This window comes from Erithacus rubecula, assembly GCF_903797595.1.
Source record: "Erithacus rubecula genome assembly, chromosome: 2".
NCBI classification, from domain to species: Eukaryota; Metazoa; Chordata; class Aves; order Passeriformes; family Muscicapidae; genus Erithacus; species Erithacus rubecula.
In genome coordinates, this window is record NC_136685.1 from 5,309,570 (window position 1) to 5,326,173 (window position 16,604).

A 16,604-nucleotide genomic window follows, 5' to 3' on the forward strand; every position below is an offset into this window, starting at 1 on the left:
GGGAATATAGGAAAAGAGAGCAATGAAGAAATATTAACCATGATTACATATACATAATGCATCAATTAATGATAATCACATTTAGACCTTGTATCTCCAGGCCACAGTACACTCTAATGAATGGAGAAATACACCAAACTGCACAGAACCTAAAGTAGGTGAATACTGCCAGCTTTAGCATAGAATTAACTGCCCTCCTGGAGACAGACACACATTCCAGAGCAACTGAATTCAACAGAGCTGAAACTTCCAGAAAATCCAAACCTGCATTAATCAAATTATTATGAAGTTACCAATTTACTAAAGCCATGAGAACTTTCGGCCTTATGGACTAAAGACTTTGTATCTCCATGTTTACTGCATCTGGATTGCATAGATTATTACAATAATTCTTATAACCTAATTATATTTAATCTTTAGGGGTTAAGTCAAAAGGAAAACGAAAGTGTTTTCCTCCTGACCTATGCTTGTAACTTCCTGAGAGGTAACTGCCACAGCCAGGTTAGATTTGTTAAAGAAATAAAGAAGAGAAGGCAAAGAGAAAGATAGCAATTCAAGCCATCCCAGATAGAACCAGAAGGGAACACAAGCTGTTCCACAGGGTAGAGTAGCAAGTGCTGCCTGCCTGGGATTTATGACTGTAGTTAACTGCTATTATGCTTACATTAAGAAGTTTAGAGTACTAGTAAAGTTAAATTTCAAAAGCAAATCAATATTGCACCTTAATTAAACTTAGGGCTCCTAGATAACCTGAGAAGTGCCAAGATCGTGGTCACAACCAAGTTTAATCATGTGACTGTACAGTACAAAGATGCAAGCAAGTATCAGAGATTAGTGAGATTTCTTAGTTCACAAGGGCATTTCTGGCCTGAGGTAACTTAAGGACTTCAAGGATACATTATCCATTACCAAGGCCTAATTTCAACTCTTATCACCCCCACATTCCTGCCTGGCACAAGTGGTCCATCACCAAATAGGACAGAGCACATCTCTTTACATAAGCTGCATGTAACTCAGCCACAGTTCCTCACATGGAAATCCTAACTCAGAGATTCTGAAATTTGTGCTGTGTAATCTGTCTCAAAAAATTCTAGTACTCAAGACCAAAGCTTTAATGATTTAAAATAATGAACTTAAATTACTGAAGTTCAAGAAACTTCAGAAAAGCAATAAAACAGCTGGTAAGTTTTATAAATCCAACTTCTTTTAGAACTACTTCTCACTTCTAAGAAAACACTTGGATTTCTTCATATATTGTAGAAAGACAAATGTATTTTTGCCTGGGTCTGCTCAACTTGCTCTGAGCGTGACTTTGATCAGCAACTCCCACTGATCTTCAACCCTTTCTTGCAGGATTAAACTCGCTGGGATCATAAAAACTCCCTCCTTAATAACTTGGCTGGCAAACAGTTTGAAGGGGGAAAAAAAGGAACACAGAAATTTGCATGACACAAAGCAAAGAACAAAGTCCAGTTGTAGTCCACTCCATACCTTTTTTTTTTTTCCCTCCATGAAGATGACATTTGCAGGATGCAGCAGCACCTGCTGGAGGGTTTAAAATATTACAAGTAAAACAAAGAGTAAGGGCATAAGGTGAGTATTATTCTAAAATAAATCAATACAGTTGTTGTGGTTTTCTTTATTGTGAGTTATCCAAGTTCTTTCCTCTCCAAGAGCAAAGAAAAGAATCATTAAATGTCCAGTGAAATGGGACTTCTCTCCTGCATGGAAGTGAGAGGGAAGAGGCTGTATGAGGCAGGAGAACAAAAAAAAGAAAAAAGTCTCAGCACAACTAAAGCCCTCTGAGTAACAGTCTCACCCCAAAGCCAAGAGAATGCAAGATTACAAAACAGAGATCACCAATTTAATCAATTTCCCAAATTCCTCTGTTCCCAAATCTAGCAGGTGATGAGTTTATGTGGAAATTAGTAACACAATACTTTCTGCTGGTAATTCTCTAACCCAGGTTGTGTCACTGACCATCTAGACCCACGTGAGCCATCAGTAATGCTGGTCAACAGCTTTGCAGAAATACAAAGAAGCACAAAAACCATAAGCAGTAAAGTTCATAAAAGGATAAAGATCATGAGCAATAGAACCTCATTTTCAAGAGAAGCTTATTTATTATTTTATGACTGAATTTCTGATTTTACTTCTACTTTATTTTTTAAAGGAAGACATACCACAATCAACATCACTACAAGTCCAGTTAGCATACTTAGACACAAGTTACAGTTTTGTTGGTGTTCAGCACCTGGAATAAGTAAATCACTGATTCTTTCTACAGTCCAGTGGACAGCGACGAGTACCTCAAAGTACATCATAAAAAGAGATGGAAATAATTATATCAAAAGGAGATGAAGATGGTCTTTAATACAGCCCAGTTATCAGAGACCCTACAATAGATGTGTTTGTTTAGACAGCAAAGTTGGTATTCATCTACAATTTAGAAGCCCAAAAATTGACATCAAAACTGAGGCTAGGAACCCAGAAAACTGCCTGGTTTACTCTGCAGAGACACACAGAGCTCAGTTCAGCACCTCAAACACACAGAGACATTTATTGGTGTTTAAGTTGTTTGCTTAGAGCAACTTGATTTATCTGAAGGATAAGATCTCTGGCACACAGACTGCTGAAGATACTACTGAAACTTTAGCAGTTTACCCTGAAACCCCAACACAAATCAGCACCTCCACCTTGCATTTATTTTAAATTGACAAGCAGAAGACTGACTCGCAAAGAAATTCCTGTATTGCTAGAGTCAGTTATCCCTCACCTTCAGAGTGGAAGAGAAGGGTGGGAAAAACAAAGAATAACAGACCCTTAACCAGAATACTTCACATATTCTCAGAGATTAAAAATCAGGGGCAAAACCTTACATTACACTATTTAGTACAGATTCTAAGGTTTCTACCTGGCTACACCTTTATTGAAGTAATAATTTGCACATATTCTAGACATTTTGTAATATTGTAAACTTCAACTCATCCATCAGTGCCACAAGTGGCTTCAGTGGCTCACTGCCTATTTAGAAATAGCAACCTGCTTCTACTGGAATTTCTCTGGTCATTTCCAGTTGGATATTCCTATAATTGTAATGGTTTAATAAGAGTCTTTCAGTTTTATTTGTCCTCGATGAAGTACTTGCACACTTTAAGCCAAGAGCCTGTAAATCATTCTTCATAAGCTAAAGAAATTCCTTGCTCTAAAAGTATCCTTTTCCAGATAAAAGAGAGGCAGAAGAAACCCTGAATGGTTAAAACATGCAGAGTTCTTGGAAACAACTGAACCTGAATCTGAAAGGTAAACAAACTGTCTCTCAGAAACTGAGGGATCTTAGCATGGTGGAGAATCAGACCCTTCACTTGCACTTAAGTGCACTCAATGCAAAATCATGAATGTTCCCGGCCATTCAGGATGTTGGTTTTACAGGAAAAAAAAAATAAACCAGCAACTTTTTTCCTTCACAAAGCTCCAAAATTTCCAAAGCTTTGCAGCATGTAGTTCAAGGGCATTATCCAAACTACACTGTGGGCTCTGGGAGACACATTGGTCAAGGTTTACAAACATATTACAAGGCACTTACAATAAATTCATACCACTTTGTCTCCACTCCTGGCTGCACTCAATACCTGGAGGACATCAACCACAACCAACCTATTGCACCATTTCCAGCCACAGCTTTTATTTGTGTTGTTAGCAGCACCTCATCTCTACACAGTTCATCAACAGTAATCCTCCTTCCACTGCCAATCTTGCACTAAACAGCACAAGGACAAGACTTTATCTCAGATTTTGTTCCTTTATCTGCATTCTATTTGTACTGCAGTAGGGAAAACAAACACAGCAAAGAATTATTTCAGAAGACAGTAGTTTGGTACATGTTGAGGATGACACATTTCACACAGGAGTCAGCACATCCTTGAAGGAGACATCCAAAAATCCATCTGTTGTTCTGCTAAAACTGATCTGGATTCTGCAGTCTTGAGGGGCTGGCTCACAAGTCCAGGACCCCAGTCTAGTAAAGGTGATTCACCTTCACCCAGATTTCCTTTGCTCCTGGCTGCATAAAAGGCATGTTTAAGGCCAACACACCCAAAAATTTCACTCTGCATATGACAGATAATTCTCCACTGGGAACCAGACAAACAATAAAAAAAACACTTTGCACAGGACACTCAATTCTCATGTTATCAACAGCTTTAAATTGGTAAAAATACCAGGAGTCATTGTCAACACACCTTTGAAAACCTGCTTTACCTGCTGCAGGGCCTAATTATTCCCAATTTGGATGCTTCAAAGCCCTTTATTTCTGGTCTTCCAGTCCATTTTGTAAAACTTGGTTTGGTCTTTAAGTCCATGGTCAGGAACACCACTGGAATACCTGAGAGCCTAAGAAATACCAACTTTTTATTTGCCTAGCTGCTCCAAGACAAACATTTTTGTTTGCCCTTAAAATCTGGCATCATTTCAACAACCTTGTTTATCTCTAAAACTAAGCACACTGGAAAAGCTCAGCAACCCAGTTTCAAGCTTGTTTGCATTGAAGACTCTGGTAACTGAAATAAAGAAGGCAGAGACACCACAGTCCTCTTATCACACTGTCATGCAGCCTTAGGGGTCTCCTTCCACACAGTTTGAGAAAGAGCTAAATTAAGAGCCTTTTTGTTTATAGCCTCCATATACATGCAATGCTTTGGATTAAATGGGCACTAAAAGCTTAAGGTCTAATAAAGTTCAACAGCTGTTGCTCACCCAGCTCTTCTTATGGTTTCATGAAATGTCTATTTTTTTCATCTCAATTTTATCAAGATGCATCAAAACACAGTAAATGACAGTTTAAATGACAGATTTTTAAAAACTACCGAGCAAAAATGGTGACAGAGGTCTACATCACATGGATAAAATTGAGAATATTGGAAATACAGGAAATATTTCTTGTTCAATATTAAATAATGAAAATTTCCTTAAGAAAGTATGTAAAACAAGTAGCTGAGCTATTTGCATGCAACATCAAGTTTTCATAGAATTGCAGAACGATTTGGTTAGGAAGGGAATGTAAAGATCATTTTATTCCAATACCCTGCCATGGGCAGGGACATCTTGTACTATCTCAGGTTGCTCTGAGCCCCATCCAGCCCAGCCTTGGACACTTCCAGGGATGCAGCAGCCACAGCTTCTCTGTGCACCCTGTGCCAGGGCCTCAGCATCATCTCAGGGAAGACTTTTTGCCTTAGTATCCAATCTAAATTTGCTCTCATTCACTTTGAAGCCATTCCCCCTTGTCTTGTCACTCCATGCTCTTGTAAAAAGTTCTTCTCCATCTTTGTTGTGGGCACCCTTCAGGTGCAGGAAGGCCACAGTTAAGTCACCCCTAAGCCTTCTCTTCTCCAGAACAATCCAAATTAATCCAAATTAAATTTGTACAGATTTAACCCTAAATTTAATTAATTCAAATAAATTCAGAATTGCTTCACCTCTACAACACTGCCAACTAGAGGGTATGGGTTCCCATCCAGAAATGAAATGTTGTACTAAACCTAGAAACCCCTAAGAATATTTTGAGGTTGCCTACTCTTTACTTCCTGGCATTTATTAATGGTTTTCAAGCTGCAAAAGCTCAGTTGTACTCCAGCAGTAAATCTGGACAGCTCTGGCAACATCCAGTGATTAGAACTGCAACTTCTACAGGCAAATGTGAGCTAAAATAGAGCAGAGAGATCAAGGTGAAGAAAGGCAAACATCTCAGTAGTGCTCAGGAGTTTTACTCCTCTTAATGTATATATACATGTGACCTGCCCATTTCTTGTAGGCAAACACTGTAAATGGAAACAAGATCTGTTTTAAATGCATTAGATACATATTGGCTAGACCAGCTCAAAGTTCAGAGCTGCCTGCATGATGTGTCAAACTGGGCACACCACATTAGGCTGGGCTTGTGAATAAATGAATACTGCAAATGGATTTCAAAACATGTGGGCAAGAATAAACAAGAGATTACTCATGCCTTTTAGGACTGAATAGCTGAGGGAGAATGTTGCAAAAGCAGGCTAGCAAAAGAGCCTCTATACTTAAAAGTTCTCTGCATCTGTGCATAAGGTTTTTAACAAGAACTCAATTGTAACTTGATGAAATTGGAAAATATTGCACCTGCTCTGTTATGCATTCCTTGGAGCTCTAGTTCACTCTTTGTAACAATTTTGTAAATATTTTTAAGGCACTAAAGCAAAGTAATTTATAAAGGACTTGTCCCTCCTCCACATGATCATGTGCATATTCACAAAGCTGAGTTTATGTAACCAAAAAGAGATTCAGAGAAAAAAACACTCAAGGACCTTGACTTGAACTTGACACAATAACACATGAGTAGCTGCAAGAATTCTTATCTAGCTCACCTGGAGATGTTTTTTTCCCTCTTTTACAGACCTGTGTTTTGCCACACATGCCACATTCCATAAATCAAGGTGAATCAGGGGTGTGTCACTTTATTCAGCCGATTGTACCACATTTTAGAGCCACTCCACGGCTGGCACACACAGGTAGCAAAACCTGCCTAACTCATACATATGTGAAAGCTACTAGGAAGAAACAAGCTGAAATCTACACCACCTGCAGAACAAACATCTAGCAGGGTACACAGAATGAAATTCAGATCTGCTTCAGTCAGTTATGAAGCCATAAGCATGCCTTTTTCTCAGTTTTTAGGAGGAAATTTAAAATAGTGATGATTTGTGCTCTGTGCTATTAAAGGATGCTTCATTTCTCTATTTACATAGAGTTGATCTCATTGTTTTGGGCACCAGTAACTTCACAGGTTCTGCAGAATTACTAATCCCTTCTCATAATAAAAAGGAAAACCATGGCAATGTAACATATTTGCCTTAATTTATGAAGCAAACTTACACCAGGACCCAAAACAGATCTCAAGTGTTACCACACACTGCTATAATGGCACTCAGAGTATTTTCAACAACACGTGACCATTTCCTACCCATATTCTGAGTTTTAGGGTAAACAATTATTATTTATTTTCCACAAGAGACCGCAAAAAGGTGATGTGCATGCAAGAATATGAACAGAGCTGTGTGACCGAAAGGGAGATGGAGTCATGGAGGAGTCATGGAGGAGTCAGGCTGCCGAGCAGCACTGCCTCGCAAAGGTGACAGCCCGGGGCTGCCGGGCACCTGCAGAGGAGACAGGAGGAAGGTTATGGAAAACACAGGGACACTCCCAGGGACGTGTCCCACCACAGCCTCACCCCACGGTGCCCTTCTGCAGCAACGGGAAGCAAACCCAGCAAACCGCCCCAAAGGGAGCTGCACCCAGCGCTGCAGCACAGCCCTCCCAGAGCCCTGAGCTCCCTGAAAACACCGCACTGCTCTGCTCGGGAGGGCTTCATCCCACGGCCCCCACGGCTCCCCTCAGCTCGGCCCCTTCAGCCCGGAGTGTGCAGCAGCGCCGGGGCCGTGACTGTCCCTGTCCCCTGGGGAGGCACCTCAGGGGCCGTGCCCAGCTCTGGGCCTCAGCTCAGCAGCGACATTGAGGGGCTGCAGCGTGTCCAGGGAAGGGAACGGAGCTGGGGAAGGGGCTGGAGCACCAGGAATGGCTGAGGGAGCTGGGAAGGGGCTCAGCTGGAGAAAAGGAGGCTCAGGGGGATCTTGTGGCTCTGCACAGCTCCTGACAGGAGGGGACAGCCAGGGGGGTCGGGCTCTGCTCCAGGGAACAGGGACAGGAAGAGAGGCCATAATCTCAAGTTGCACCACGGAGATTTTTAGTTGGACAATAAGAATAATTTCTTCACAAAAAGGGTAGTTAGACATTAGAACAGGCTGTCGAGGGAATCAGTGAAGTCTCCGTCCCTGGAGATATTTAAGGAAAGACTGGACGTGGTACCAAGACACATGGTCTAGTTGACAAGGAGGTGATCGGCCATAGGTTGAAGTGGATGATCTCAAAGCGCTTTTCCGTCTAACTGACCGTGTAGCACTGGATATTCCGCACGGGATATTCCGCACTGCCCTCACGGGCTCCTTGCTGCCCTCACGACCCTCCTCACCGCCCACCCCTCACTTCCCGCTCCCCCCGCGCCGTTCATCCCAGCGCCACGCCCCCCGCACCGCAGCCAATGGGATCTCCCGCCAGCGGGCCCGCAGCCAATCACAGCGGGCGGAGGCCGCGCTCCCCGACGAGCTCCCGTGCCCCCCCCAGGCCCGGCAGTTGCCGGCTGGGGCTGCGCGGGTGGCGGGTGCGCAGGCGCTGCGCCCTCACGCCCTCCCCGCTGCCCCCGGTCGCCTCCGCAGCCGCCCGCGCGTCCCGGCCCGAGCGCAGCCGGAGCGGCACCTCACGGTGGGGCCCCGGCGGGGACGGGGGTGTCCCGCGGCGGGAGGCTGTGGGAACGGTGAGCCCGGTCGGAGTGCGGGTCGAGTGAGGGACGAGCGCGGGGTAAACCGACCCGGAGCGCCCGGTTGGTCGGTGGTGTCTCATGTGTGCGCTTTGCAGGCGGAATAACCTCCGCTCTCAGCGAGCCGAGCAACGCCAAAGCCGGGCCGGGAGGTTCGGGAGCAGGTGGACTAGTGCTGGTGGTATTTCACAGCTGGGCTGTTTTGCTGGGTTTGCCTGGACTAGAGTTAATTTTTGGTTGGAACGTGCTATTTGTGTACAAAAACACCGTTCTGAGCAGCTTCGGAGCATTTCGAAGCGAACGCTGCGGGTTCGCGTCTTCCTTCGCTGTGGAAAACTCTGGTTCTGCTTTTTACAGCACCTGACAGCATCGAACGGCTGATTCGCCGCTGCGTTGCTCTCCCCATTTCTTTTCTCCTTTTTCTCCTCTAAAAGGGTTGTGCCTTCCAAGTGCTCCGTGCTGAGAGACGCCTTAATGCTTTTTTTGACAATCCTTGTAACTTTTGTATCTTCTGCAGATATTTTAGCTGTGTGAGATCGGGGCGGGAGGGGGGCTGGCTTCCCGTGCTTTGAATTCTCGTCGCTGCTAAAGCTACAGCTAAAAAAGCTCCTTACACCTTTAAAACAAACTTACCGTTTTAAGGAGTTTGGGGGGGAAAGGGTTGATTTTAAAAATGTTGGGAAGACAGCTGCTGTGCCTCCTAGAGTCACACTTTGCTTGCACATAAAGGATAAAAGAAATACAAACGGAAATTTTTCTGGAGTGGGGCTCTTCTTGAGAAGCAAATATGCTGCCTAACAACATTGCAGAAAGTTTTGTAAAACCTGCAGCTTCACTTCCTTTTTTTTTTTTTTTTAAAGAGATCATCATTTTCTACCTTCCTAAACAAAATGCTTAAGTCACACATAATACATTAAGAGGCGGGTAAAAGCTTACAAATCATGCCTGACACTCATAATAGTCATTAATTCCTTGCTGAGAAATACTTACCTCATAGCTAAGGTTATTAATTTTGTTGGGTTATTTTTCGTTTGGTTTTTTTTTTTTTTTTAATAGAGAGAAGAGTGTGGTACATAAAGAACAGGTTTAAATGCTGTTGTGGTAGATGTAGAGCAGCTTAGAAGTAAAGAAGAAGTTACTCCTGGTAATTCTGTATGAAATAAGCAGTGAATAAATGGGAATGTTGAAAGGCTGAAAAAACTTCAGCATCTCTAGAGGGTGGAAACTGAAAAAGGAAAAGTGAGAGGAAAGAGGAAAATTACCATTATAGTAGGAAACAGGCTTCTGACCTGAACACTGATGTGTAGTAAGAATTTAGGGCTGCAGAGGACTCTTAAATATGGGTCTGGAATTGTTCAAGTGCCTGTGCTTAAACATAAGGAAAAATCTGATTTTCTGTCTTGGAATGTAGAATTGTAATAGGACACATACAACAATGGAATAACTGATCAAAAGAAAACAATTCCTCCTTTCATTTAGTCTGCAGTGGAAAAAAAATCTGACTGCTCATTTGTTTTAATATATGAAAAACTCTGACAATATGTGAGAAACCTCTGAAGTCAGTAGGGAAATCCACTGTTGACTCGAGTGGTTGTTTGGGTTGGGTTTTGGAATTACCTTCTGGGAGAAGATGTATATAATATCTAGCTAGTTAAACTGGTCACAGTAGGATTGTTTTGGTTGTATGCCTTGTCTGTTTAAATTTTTCAGGTGCATCTGATTTCCTGCTGGAAGCACTTCAAAGTCTCCACAATGAGATGGATGTTGGTGTTGTGTTTTGCTGGAACCCTCATCTGTTGTGCTCACTCAGCTGGTGACTCGGTACCCAGGCTGCTCCTTGTGTCCTTTGATGGCTTCAGGGCTGATTACTTGGAAACCTACAAACTTCCTCATCTCCAGGAATTCATTGAGGATGGTGTGCTTGTAAGACAAGTCACGAATTCTTTTATCACCAAGACCTTCCCAAACCATTACACCATAGTGACAGGTTTGTATGAGGAAAGCCATGGCATTGTGGCTAATGACATGTACGATGCAGATGCCAAGAAAGTATTTTCACAGTTCAACGATTCAGATCCCTTCTGGTGGGATGAGGCAGTTCCAATTTGGGTAACAAATCAGCAGCAAGGAAAGGGAGCAAGTGCTGCTGCAATGTGGCCCGGTACTGATGTAAAAATCAACAGCATCACCCCTCATTTCTTTATGAAGTACAACTTCTCAGTGAAGTTTGAGGAGAGAGCAGAGAGAATTGTTTCATGGCTGAACAGCTCCGAGCCTGTGGTCAATTTTGCTGTGCTCTACTGGGAAGAACCGGATGCAAGCGGGCACAAGTACGGCCCAAACGACACCCAGAACATGGGCAGAGTGTTGGAAGAAGTGGATAAACATGTTGCCTTCCTGATGAGCAAACTAAAGGCAGCAGGGCTGTGGGACACTGTTAATGTCATCATAACAAGTGACCATGGAATGGCCTCCTGCTCTGGAGAGAAGCTGATTGTCCTGGATAAATGCCTCGGGCGCAACAGCTACACCCTGATAGACAAGACTCCAGTTGCTGCAGTGCTGCCAAGGCAGAGTATGTTTGGGTTTGGTTATTTTCTTTTTAAGGCATATATTGACAATTAAGTCTTGTTTATCTCACCTCTAAAAAGTACACAGCATGCTAGACTGTTCTAATCTTTTGCAAAACCTGTGGAGGTCACGTTGCAGAACTTTCACATCATGAGTAATGATGGTTTATTTAAAAGTTTGTTTTGGCAATCAGTGGGACAAGGAGAGTTTCTTGTCAAATTGCTGTGGCTGATAAGGATGACCCTGGTGCAGGTGGTTAAAAAAGTAGGTAGATACTTAGTTTGCCTGCTCTCCTGTTGCTCACTTAGTCTATGCAGCTGTAATTCATAGTGAGCATGAAATAAACCCATGTGTTTATTCAGAATAAAAAATTGTCACTGTAAATTTCCAAGTGAGAATCTAGTCCCAACTTTGATCATTTTACTACTTCTGTTTCTGGGAGTGAAACCTAAGATTTTTGTACTGTGAATTCCATTTTTGAATCTTGGAGTAGTCCCAAGCAGGCATATCTGAAATGTCTATCATGGCATTGCTAGCCTCTCTGTGGCCAGACTGTGAACAAAATGATTTATACAGTTAAAAAAAAAATTGCTGCATTGGATAAAATACTGACTACTTGAGGGGGTGATTGCTTTCTCTTGATTTCTTTGTTTGAATTTTGCCCTTCAATCCCAGGTGGTACATTGAGTTGTAGGTCCAAACCCACATCTGGGAGGTGTCTGATTTAAAATGAAAGCAAATTTTGGAATTTACCTCAACCAATGTTGCATTTCATAAGGGACATGAAAAAAATCCTTTTCTGTGTTTTTTTTTTTTAAATAATTATTTTGAAATAATGAATCTTGTGTTTAATGACAGATAATTGTAGTAAGCAAGAGTTAATTTCCAGCTGCTTAATGTGCAATCTTTTCCTTGGCAGACAAAGAAATTGTGTATAACTTACTCAAAAATTGCAGCAGTCACATGAAGGTTTATCTGAAGGAAGAAATTCCAGACAGGTACCATTATCGCCACCACAGGAGAATCCAGCCCATAATTCTGGTTGCTGATGAAGGCTGGACCATCGTACAGAACGAGTCCCTTTCCAAGTGTAAGTGTGTGTTCCTCTCTGGTTTGTGTGGGTAAACTGCCTTGTTTCTATTCCAGCCAGCTGCAGGATGGTTCTCCTTTAGCAAGGGGAGTCCTGGCACTGTGCAGGTTTAGGAATAGTGCAGCATTTTCTAGAACATTCTCAGCCTGAGCCTGGAGTGTTTAACAGGTGAGGAGGAGATGGGGAATATTCTGTTGGCTGAAACACTTTGTCTTGTTTGACTTAATAGGCTGAGTTATCTTAGGTTAGCACTCTGTCTCAAGCTTTCCCTGGAGTGTGGTTGAACTTTTTATTATATATAAAATATATATGTAGGGGTGCATAAATCGAAGCATGCAACACACAACGTTTAATATTAGAGTACATGTACTTAAATGACAGGAAATACTAAAAATAGTAGGAACACAGCAGCATGTTTGAAAGACAGAACTCAACAGGTGTCACTTCTCAGTGCCTTGCTAAGCTGTGCACTTTCTTCCTGCTTAAAAGTCAAATTGTATATACATATATATACATATATATTACATATAAATATGTATGTATATATTTGTATTTCCAGGTGTTCCACACACTGGTTTTTTGTTTTGTTTTTTTTTTTTTTGACAGACAGGGGCACATATAATTTACTGAAAAAATACACTTTCATGTGACTGTTGCATCTCAAAGAAGAAATTCCAGATAGATTTCCTTGTTGTAACAGTAAGAAAATTCAACCTGTAATTCTGGCTGCAGATGAAGGCTCTGTGTGTATGTTGTTCAGAAAGTGATAGGACAGATTCTTGGTAGGAAAATTCATTAGTAGAAATAAAATACAAAAGTACCAGTTTATGGCTGAACAGCCAACAGCTCAGGCTGGTTGGGTCAGGGATATCCCTCCTGGATACTTCCCTGTGTGACTGCTGTTAGGGCAGGATGCTGAGTGGTGTAAAATCCTGGTTGCACCCAGCTTAGCTGATCTTTCTGTCCTTTGCAGAATTAAGTTCATTTTTTTTCAATATTTGTACAGAAGTACTGCTTTTTAATGCAGGATGTGTTTACATTTTAATTTCCCCATGAATTTGCCAACACATAGCACAGGTGTTCTCTGATCAGAGTTCTCTTTTTCTTGTTTCTGGGTAGATTCAATTTCATGTACCTAAAAATAGTTAGTAATTGAATATTTAAAAGGAACAGCATTGTATGAGTTGAAATAACTTTTCAAATATATTTTATTTGTGAAGGCTTCCCAGAATCAGGCAAGGGAGGTTTTAGCCTAAAAGTCTGTTTAAGGTTTATTGTCTTCATGGACAAAGTGGCAGCACAGTGATTGCCATGTAACTCCACACACCACAATTCTACTTTAGAGGTGAAAAATTGTGAACTTCATTGGAGGGTGAACTTGGAGCAGCTCTGTTCAGAACAAACAAGTAGTGAAAGGCAGGGAAAACAATCTAGAAACATGAATCAAAACACGATGTGGTAACAAACAGAATGGTGGAGAACATTAAAAAGGACTCGTGGAAGCTCACTGAGGTGGTGAGTGTGACCTAATCAGTTGGAATCTGGATGTTTTGAATCAGAAGCTTCAGGGAAGCACCCAAGGAAACAGTTTTCATGGGTATTCCTCCATTGTTACTAAGAAATGGACTCAAATGCAGTCAGTCAAATACTGTGCTGTGAGAGACTTTTGGCACCTTGGACAGGTTTTTCAGGAATGCTATTAGGAAATTTGACAATGGCTGCTCTTTAGCTGTTTGCAGTCCACTTAAACCTACAGATGTCTAAGTACTTCTCACCTTATAGCCACAAAGGTTTTGCTCTGTGCCTGCCAGAGGCACAGTGATCTTTTGTCTTTTGGTTTTGACTCTTTAGGTGTCCCTTCAGCTGAAGTACCTCATTTGATAAGCACGAGTTGAGAGTATTTAATATGCTTGAACTGAACACTATTATGGGAAAGGTGCCTGATTTTTAATATGTAATTAGTGCCCACTCTGCAAGGAGAGATGACTTTCCAAAATCTGAGAAGTAAAACTTTGCATTCTAGCTACAGACTCATTGTGGAGTGGCAACCTCCTTTTCAACTTTGGCAGGAAGAATTTGAAGGGGAACACTAGAAATGTAAAGCACTGAAAGAGGTTAATGGGAGGGAGAACCATGGGGGAAGGTCAGTACGGGAAAAGACTGGTGGGGTTTGGGGAAGAGGGAAGGAACTCTGGCTTCCTTCTGTGGCTGATCCAACAGCTGCTGTTATGTCGTGCATTAACCTTCGGTTAGATGATGTGCTTTGGTGGGGATGGAGAGGGGGCAGTGTCCCTGCAGCAGAGGCTGTCTGTGGCAGTGACTCTGTGCACACCTTTGGTTAGATGATGTGCTTTGGCAGCAGGGGGATGGAGAGGGGGCAGTGTCCCTGCAGCAGAGGCTGTCTGTGGCAGTGACTCTGTGCACACCTTTGGTTAGATGATGTGCTTTGGTGGGGAATGAGGGGGCAGTGTCCCCGCAGCAGAGGCTGTCTGTGGCAGTGACTGTGTCTCACCTTTGGTTAGATGATGTGCTTTGGTGGGGATGGAGAGGGGGCAGTGTCCCTGCAGCAGAGGCTGTCTGTGGCAGTGACTCTGTGTACACCTTTGGTTAGATGATGTGCTTTGGTGGGGATGGAGAGGGGGCAGTGTCCCCGCAGCAGAGGCTGTCTGTGGCAGTGACTGTGCTCTCCCCTCTGCAGTGGGGGACCATGGCTATGACAATGCCCTGCCCAGCATGCACCCGTTCCTGGCCGCGCGCGGTCCCGCCTTCCGGCGCGGCTCCCGCCTGGGCGCCATGGCCAACGTCGACATCTACCCCCTGATGTGCCACGTGCTGGGGCTCGCCCCGCGCCCGCACAACGGCACCTTCGCCCACGCCAAGTGCCTGCTGGCTGACCAGTGGTGCATCAGCGTCCCCGAGGCCGTTGGCATCGTCATCGGGGTGTTCCTGGTGCTGAGCACTTTCACCTGCATCATCATCATCTCCAAGAACAGAGTGGTTGCCTCCCGGCCCTTTGCCCGGCTCCAGTTACAGAGCGATGACGATGATCCTTTGATTGGATAGCGTGGGGGCAGCCAAGCCTCCCTTCCTACCTTGTGATTTCAGGAAAACAGTTTCAATTTGCACTGGATGGCATTCTTTGTTTGATGCACTTTATCTGTGTAAAATACTGTACAGACCCTGCTGATATGTGTGACTAGTGTCATATAAAAATATTTTTGTAACCAAACATTCAACAGGTGGCTTTTTGCTGGAAGAGATGCTTAACAAAGTAATGCTGCTTAGTTTTTCATTCAAGCCTCGGAGCACTTCCAGAATGAGACTCCAGAGTGTGACTAGCCAGAATAGACAAAGTGAATTTTAATATTTGTAAATGATAATTGCTTTTTGTATTAAATTAATATTGACTACTTTTAGTGTTCTTGCACCTGTGTTGAAAAGAAAAACTTATATTGAGAGTTAGGAGTTAGTTTTGTTTCGAGCGTATATTCTGGTGTGCCCTTAAATCTGGGTAAAGAGAAAGTCCAAGACTTTTGTTTCTACCCTAAGTCAGCAACGTGACAAGAAATTTCTGAGAAAGAAAATAGAAGTCAGTAATGAAGTAACTGGTGCATATCTCTTCTACTTTGAGCAATAAACTATGTGGTTCAGCACTTACAAGCCTGGGCAGGTGGCTCTGACATTTCTGGATATGTGTTTCTAGATTATTTAGATCCACAGGTCCAGTTGGGATGGCACTTCTGCTTTATCTCAAGAAAGTAATTTTAACCTGGAAAGCTTTGAATTACCCAGTTTAATCAGCTGTAGATGTAAAATTACTGCTTCTATACCCTGTGGAAATTTTTTCAGGAGTAAATTCTGCTGAAGGTGTTTTTGAAATAAAGGTGGTTCTGCCCTATGTACCAGCTCATAATTTTCTGTTGAAGGTTATTGTGCTAAAAAGCAACAATTGAAAATTTGATGTGCATGTCATCAAGCAAGGATTCCAAACTCCTATTTTAAATCCTGGAAATGCAGGTCTTATCTCAAAAAATAAATTCTCTGTAATGTTTGAGGTACATAGATGCAAATTCCTGATGAAGACCAGAGCTAACTCTTCTCGTAATTGAAACTCTTGATTCTTTGTTAATGTTTATACTTTGTTCTAGTAACTTGGCTACAAAAAATAGTTTGAGAAAGCCTTAGATGTTACCTTATCTTTCATTGAGATTAAATTTGTTACTGCTAACCCAAAAATAGAACTACAGTTAGCAAGTTCTTTTCCTACAAGTTTCATGTTTTAAAAAATAAAGTGACAGAGGTACCTGGTAGCAATGAGGCTTCTCTTTCACAACTTCAAATTCATTGCCATTGGGTGTTGACCACAGCCTTTTAGTGATCCAACAGCAAGGGAGCAGGAACTCTGGAGGGAAGGAGTTACTTTGAACTGCCCCCTGGAAAAAATAAACTTGAGCTTTATAAATGTGTGGAAATTTTAGTAATATGTGTCTTCCTCTGTAGAGATTCCATTGTTCTTGATTAAAAACACAATCCAAAACCTAA

At 42.4% G+C, this 16,604-nt stretch overlaps 2 protein-coding genes across 6 annotated transcripts in view; one reads left to right on the forward strand and one right to left on the reverse strand.

Moving 5' to 3' along the window:
- The window catches only part of CLIC5 (chloride intracellular channel 5), a 71,726-nt gene extending 70,156 nt beyond the window's left edge, over positions 1 to 1,570 (reverse strand). Inside the window, exon 1 of the mRNA XM_079298420.1 lies at positions 1,224 to 1,570. The gene's annotated coding sequence lies outside the window, so the exon portion shown is untranslated. The remainder of the gene's footprint in view (positions 1 to 1,223) is intronic.
- Positions 1,571 to 8,231: 6,661 nt separating this feature from the next.
- On the forward strand, positions 8,232 to 16,604 carry ENPP4 (ectonucleotide pyrophosphatase/phosphodiesterase 4). Of its 5 annotated transcripts, none has more exons than XM_079325870.1 (4): positions 8,232 to 8,346; positions 10,112 to 10,976; positions 11,892 to 12,062; positions 14,761 to 16,604. In XM_079325870.1, the coding sequence occupies exons 2-4, from the start codon at positions 10,154 to 10,156 to the stop codon at positions 15,123 to 15,125; spliced, it is 1,359 nt and encodes a 452-aa protein (XP_079181996.1). In that variant the 5' UTR covers positions 8,232 to 8,346; positions 10,112 to 10,153; the 3' UTR covers positions 15,126 to 16,604. The 5 variants fall into 5 exon arrangements, with proteins under 5 accessions (XP_079181996.1, XP_079181993.1, XP_079181992.1 ...); XM_079325867.1 differs by having other exon boundaries at positions 8,288 to 8,582; XM_079325866.1 differs by having other exon boundaries at positions 8,288 to 8,565.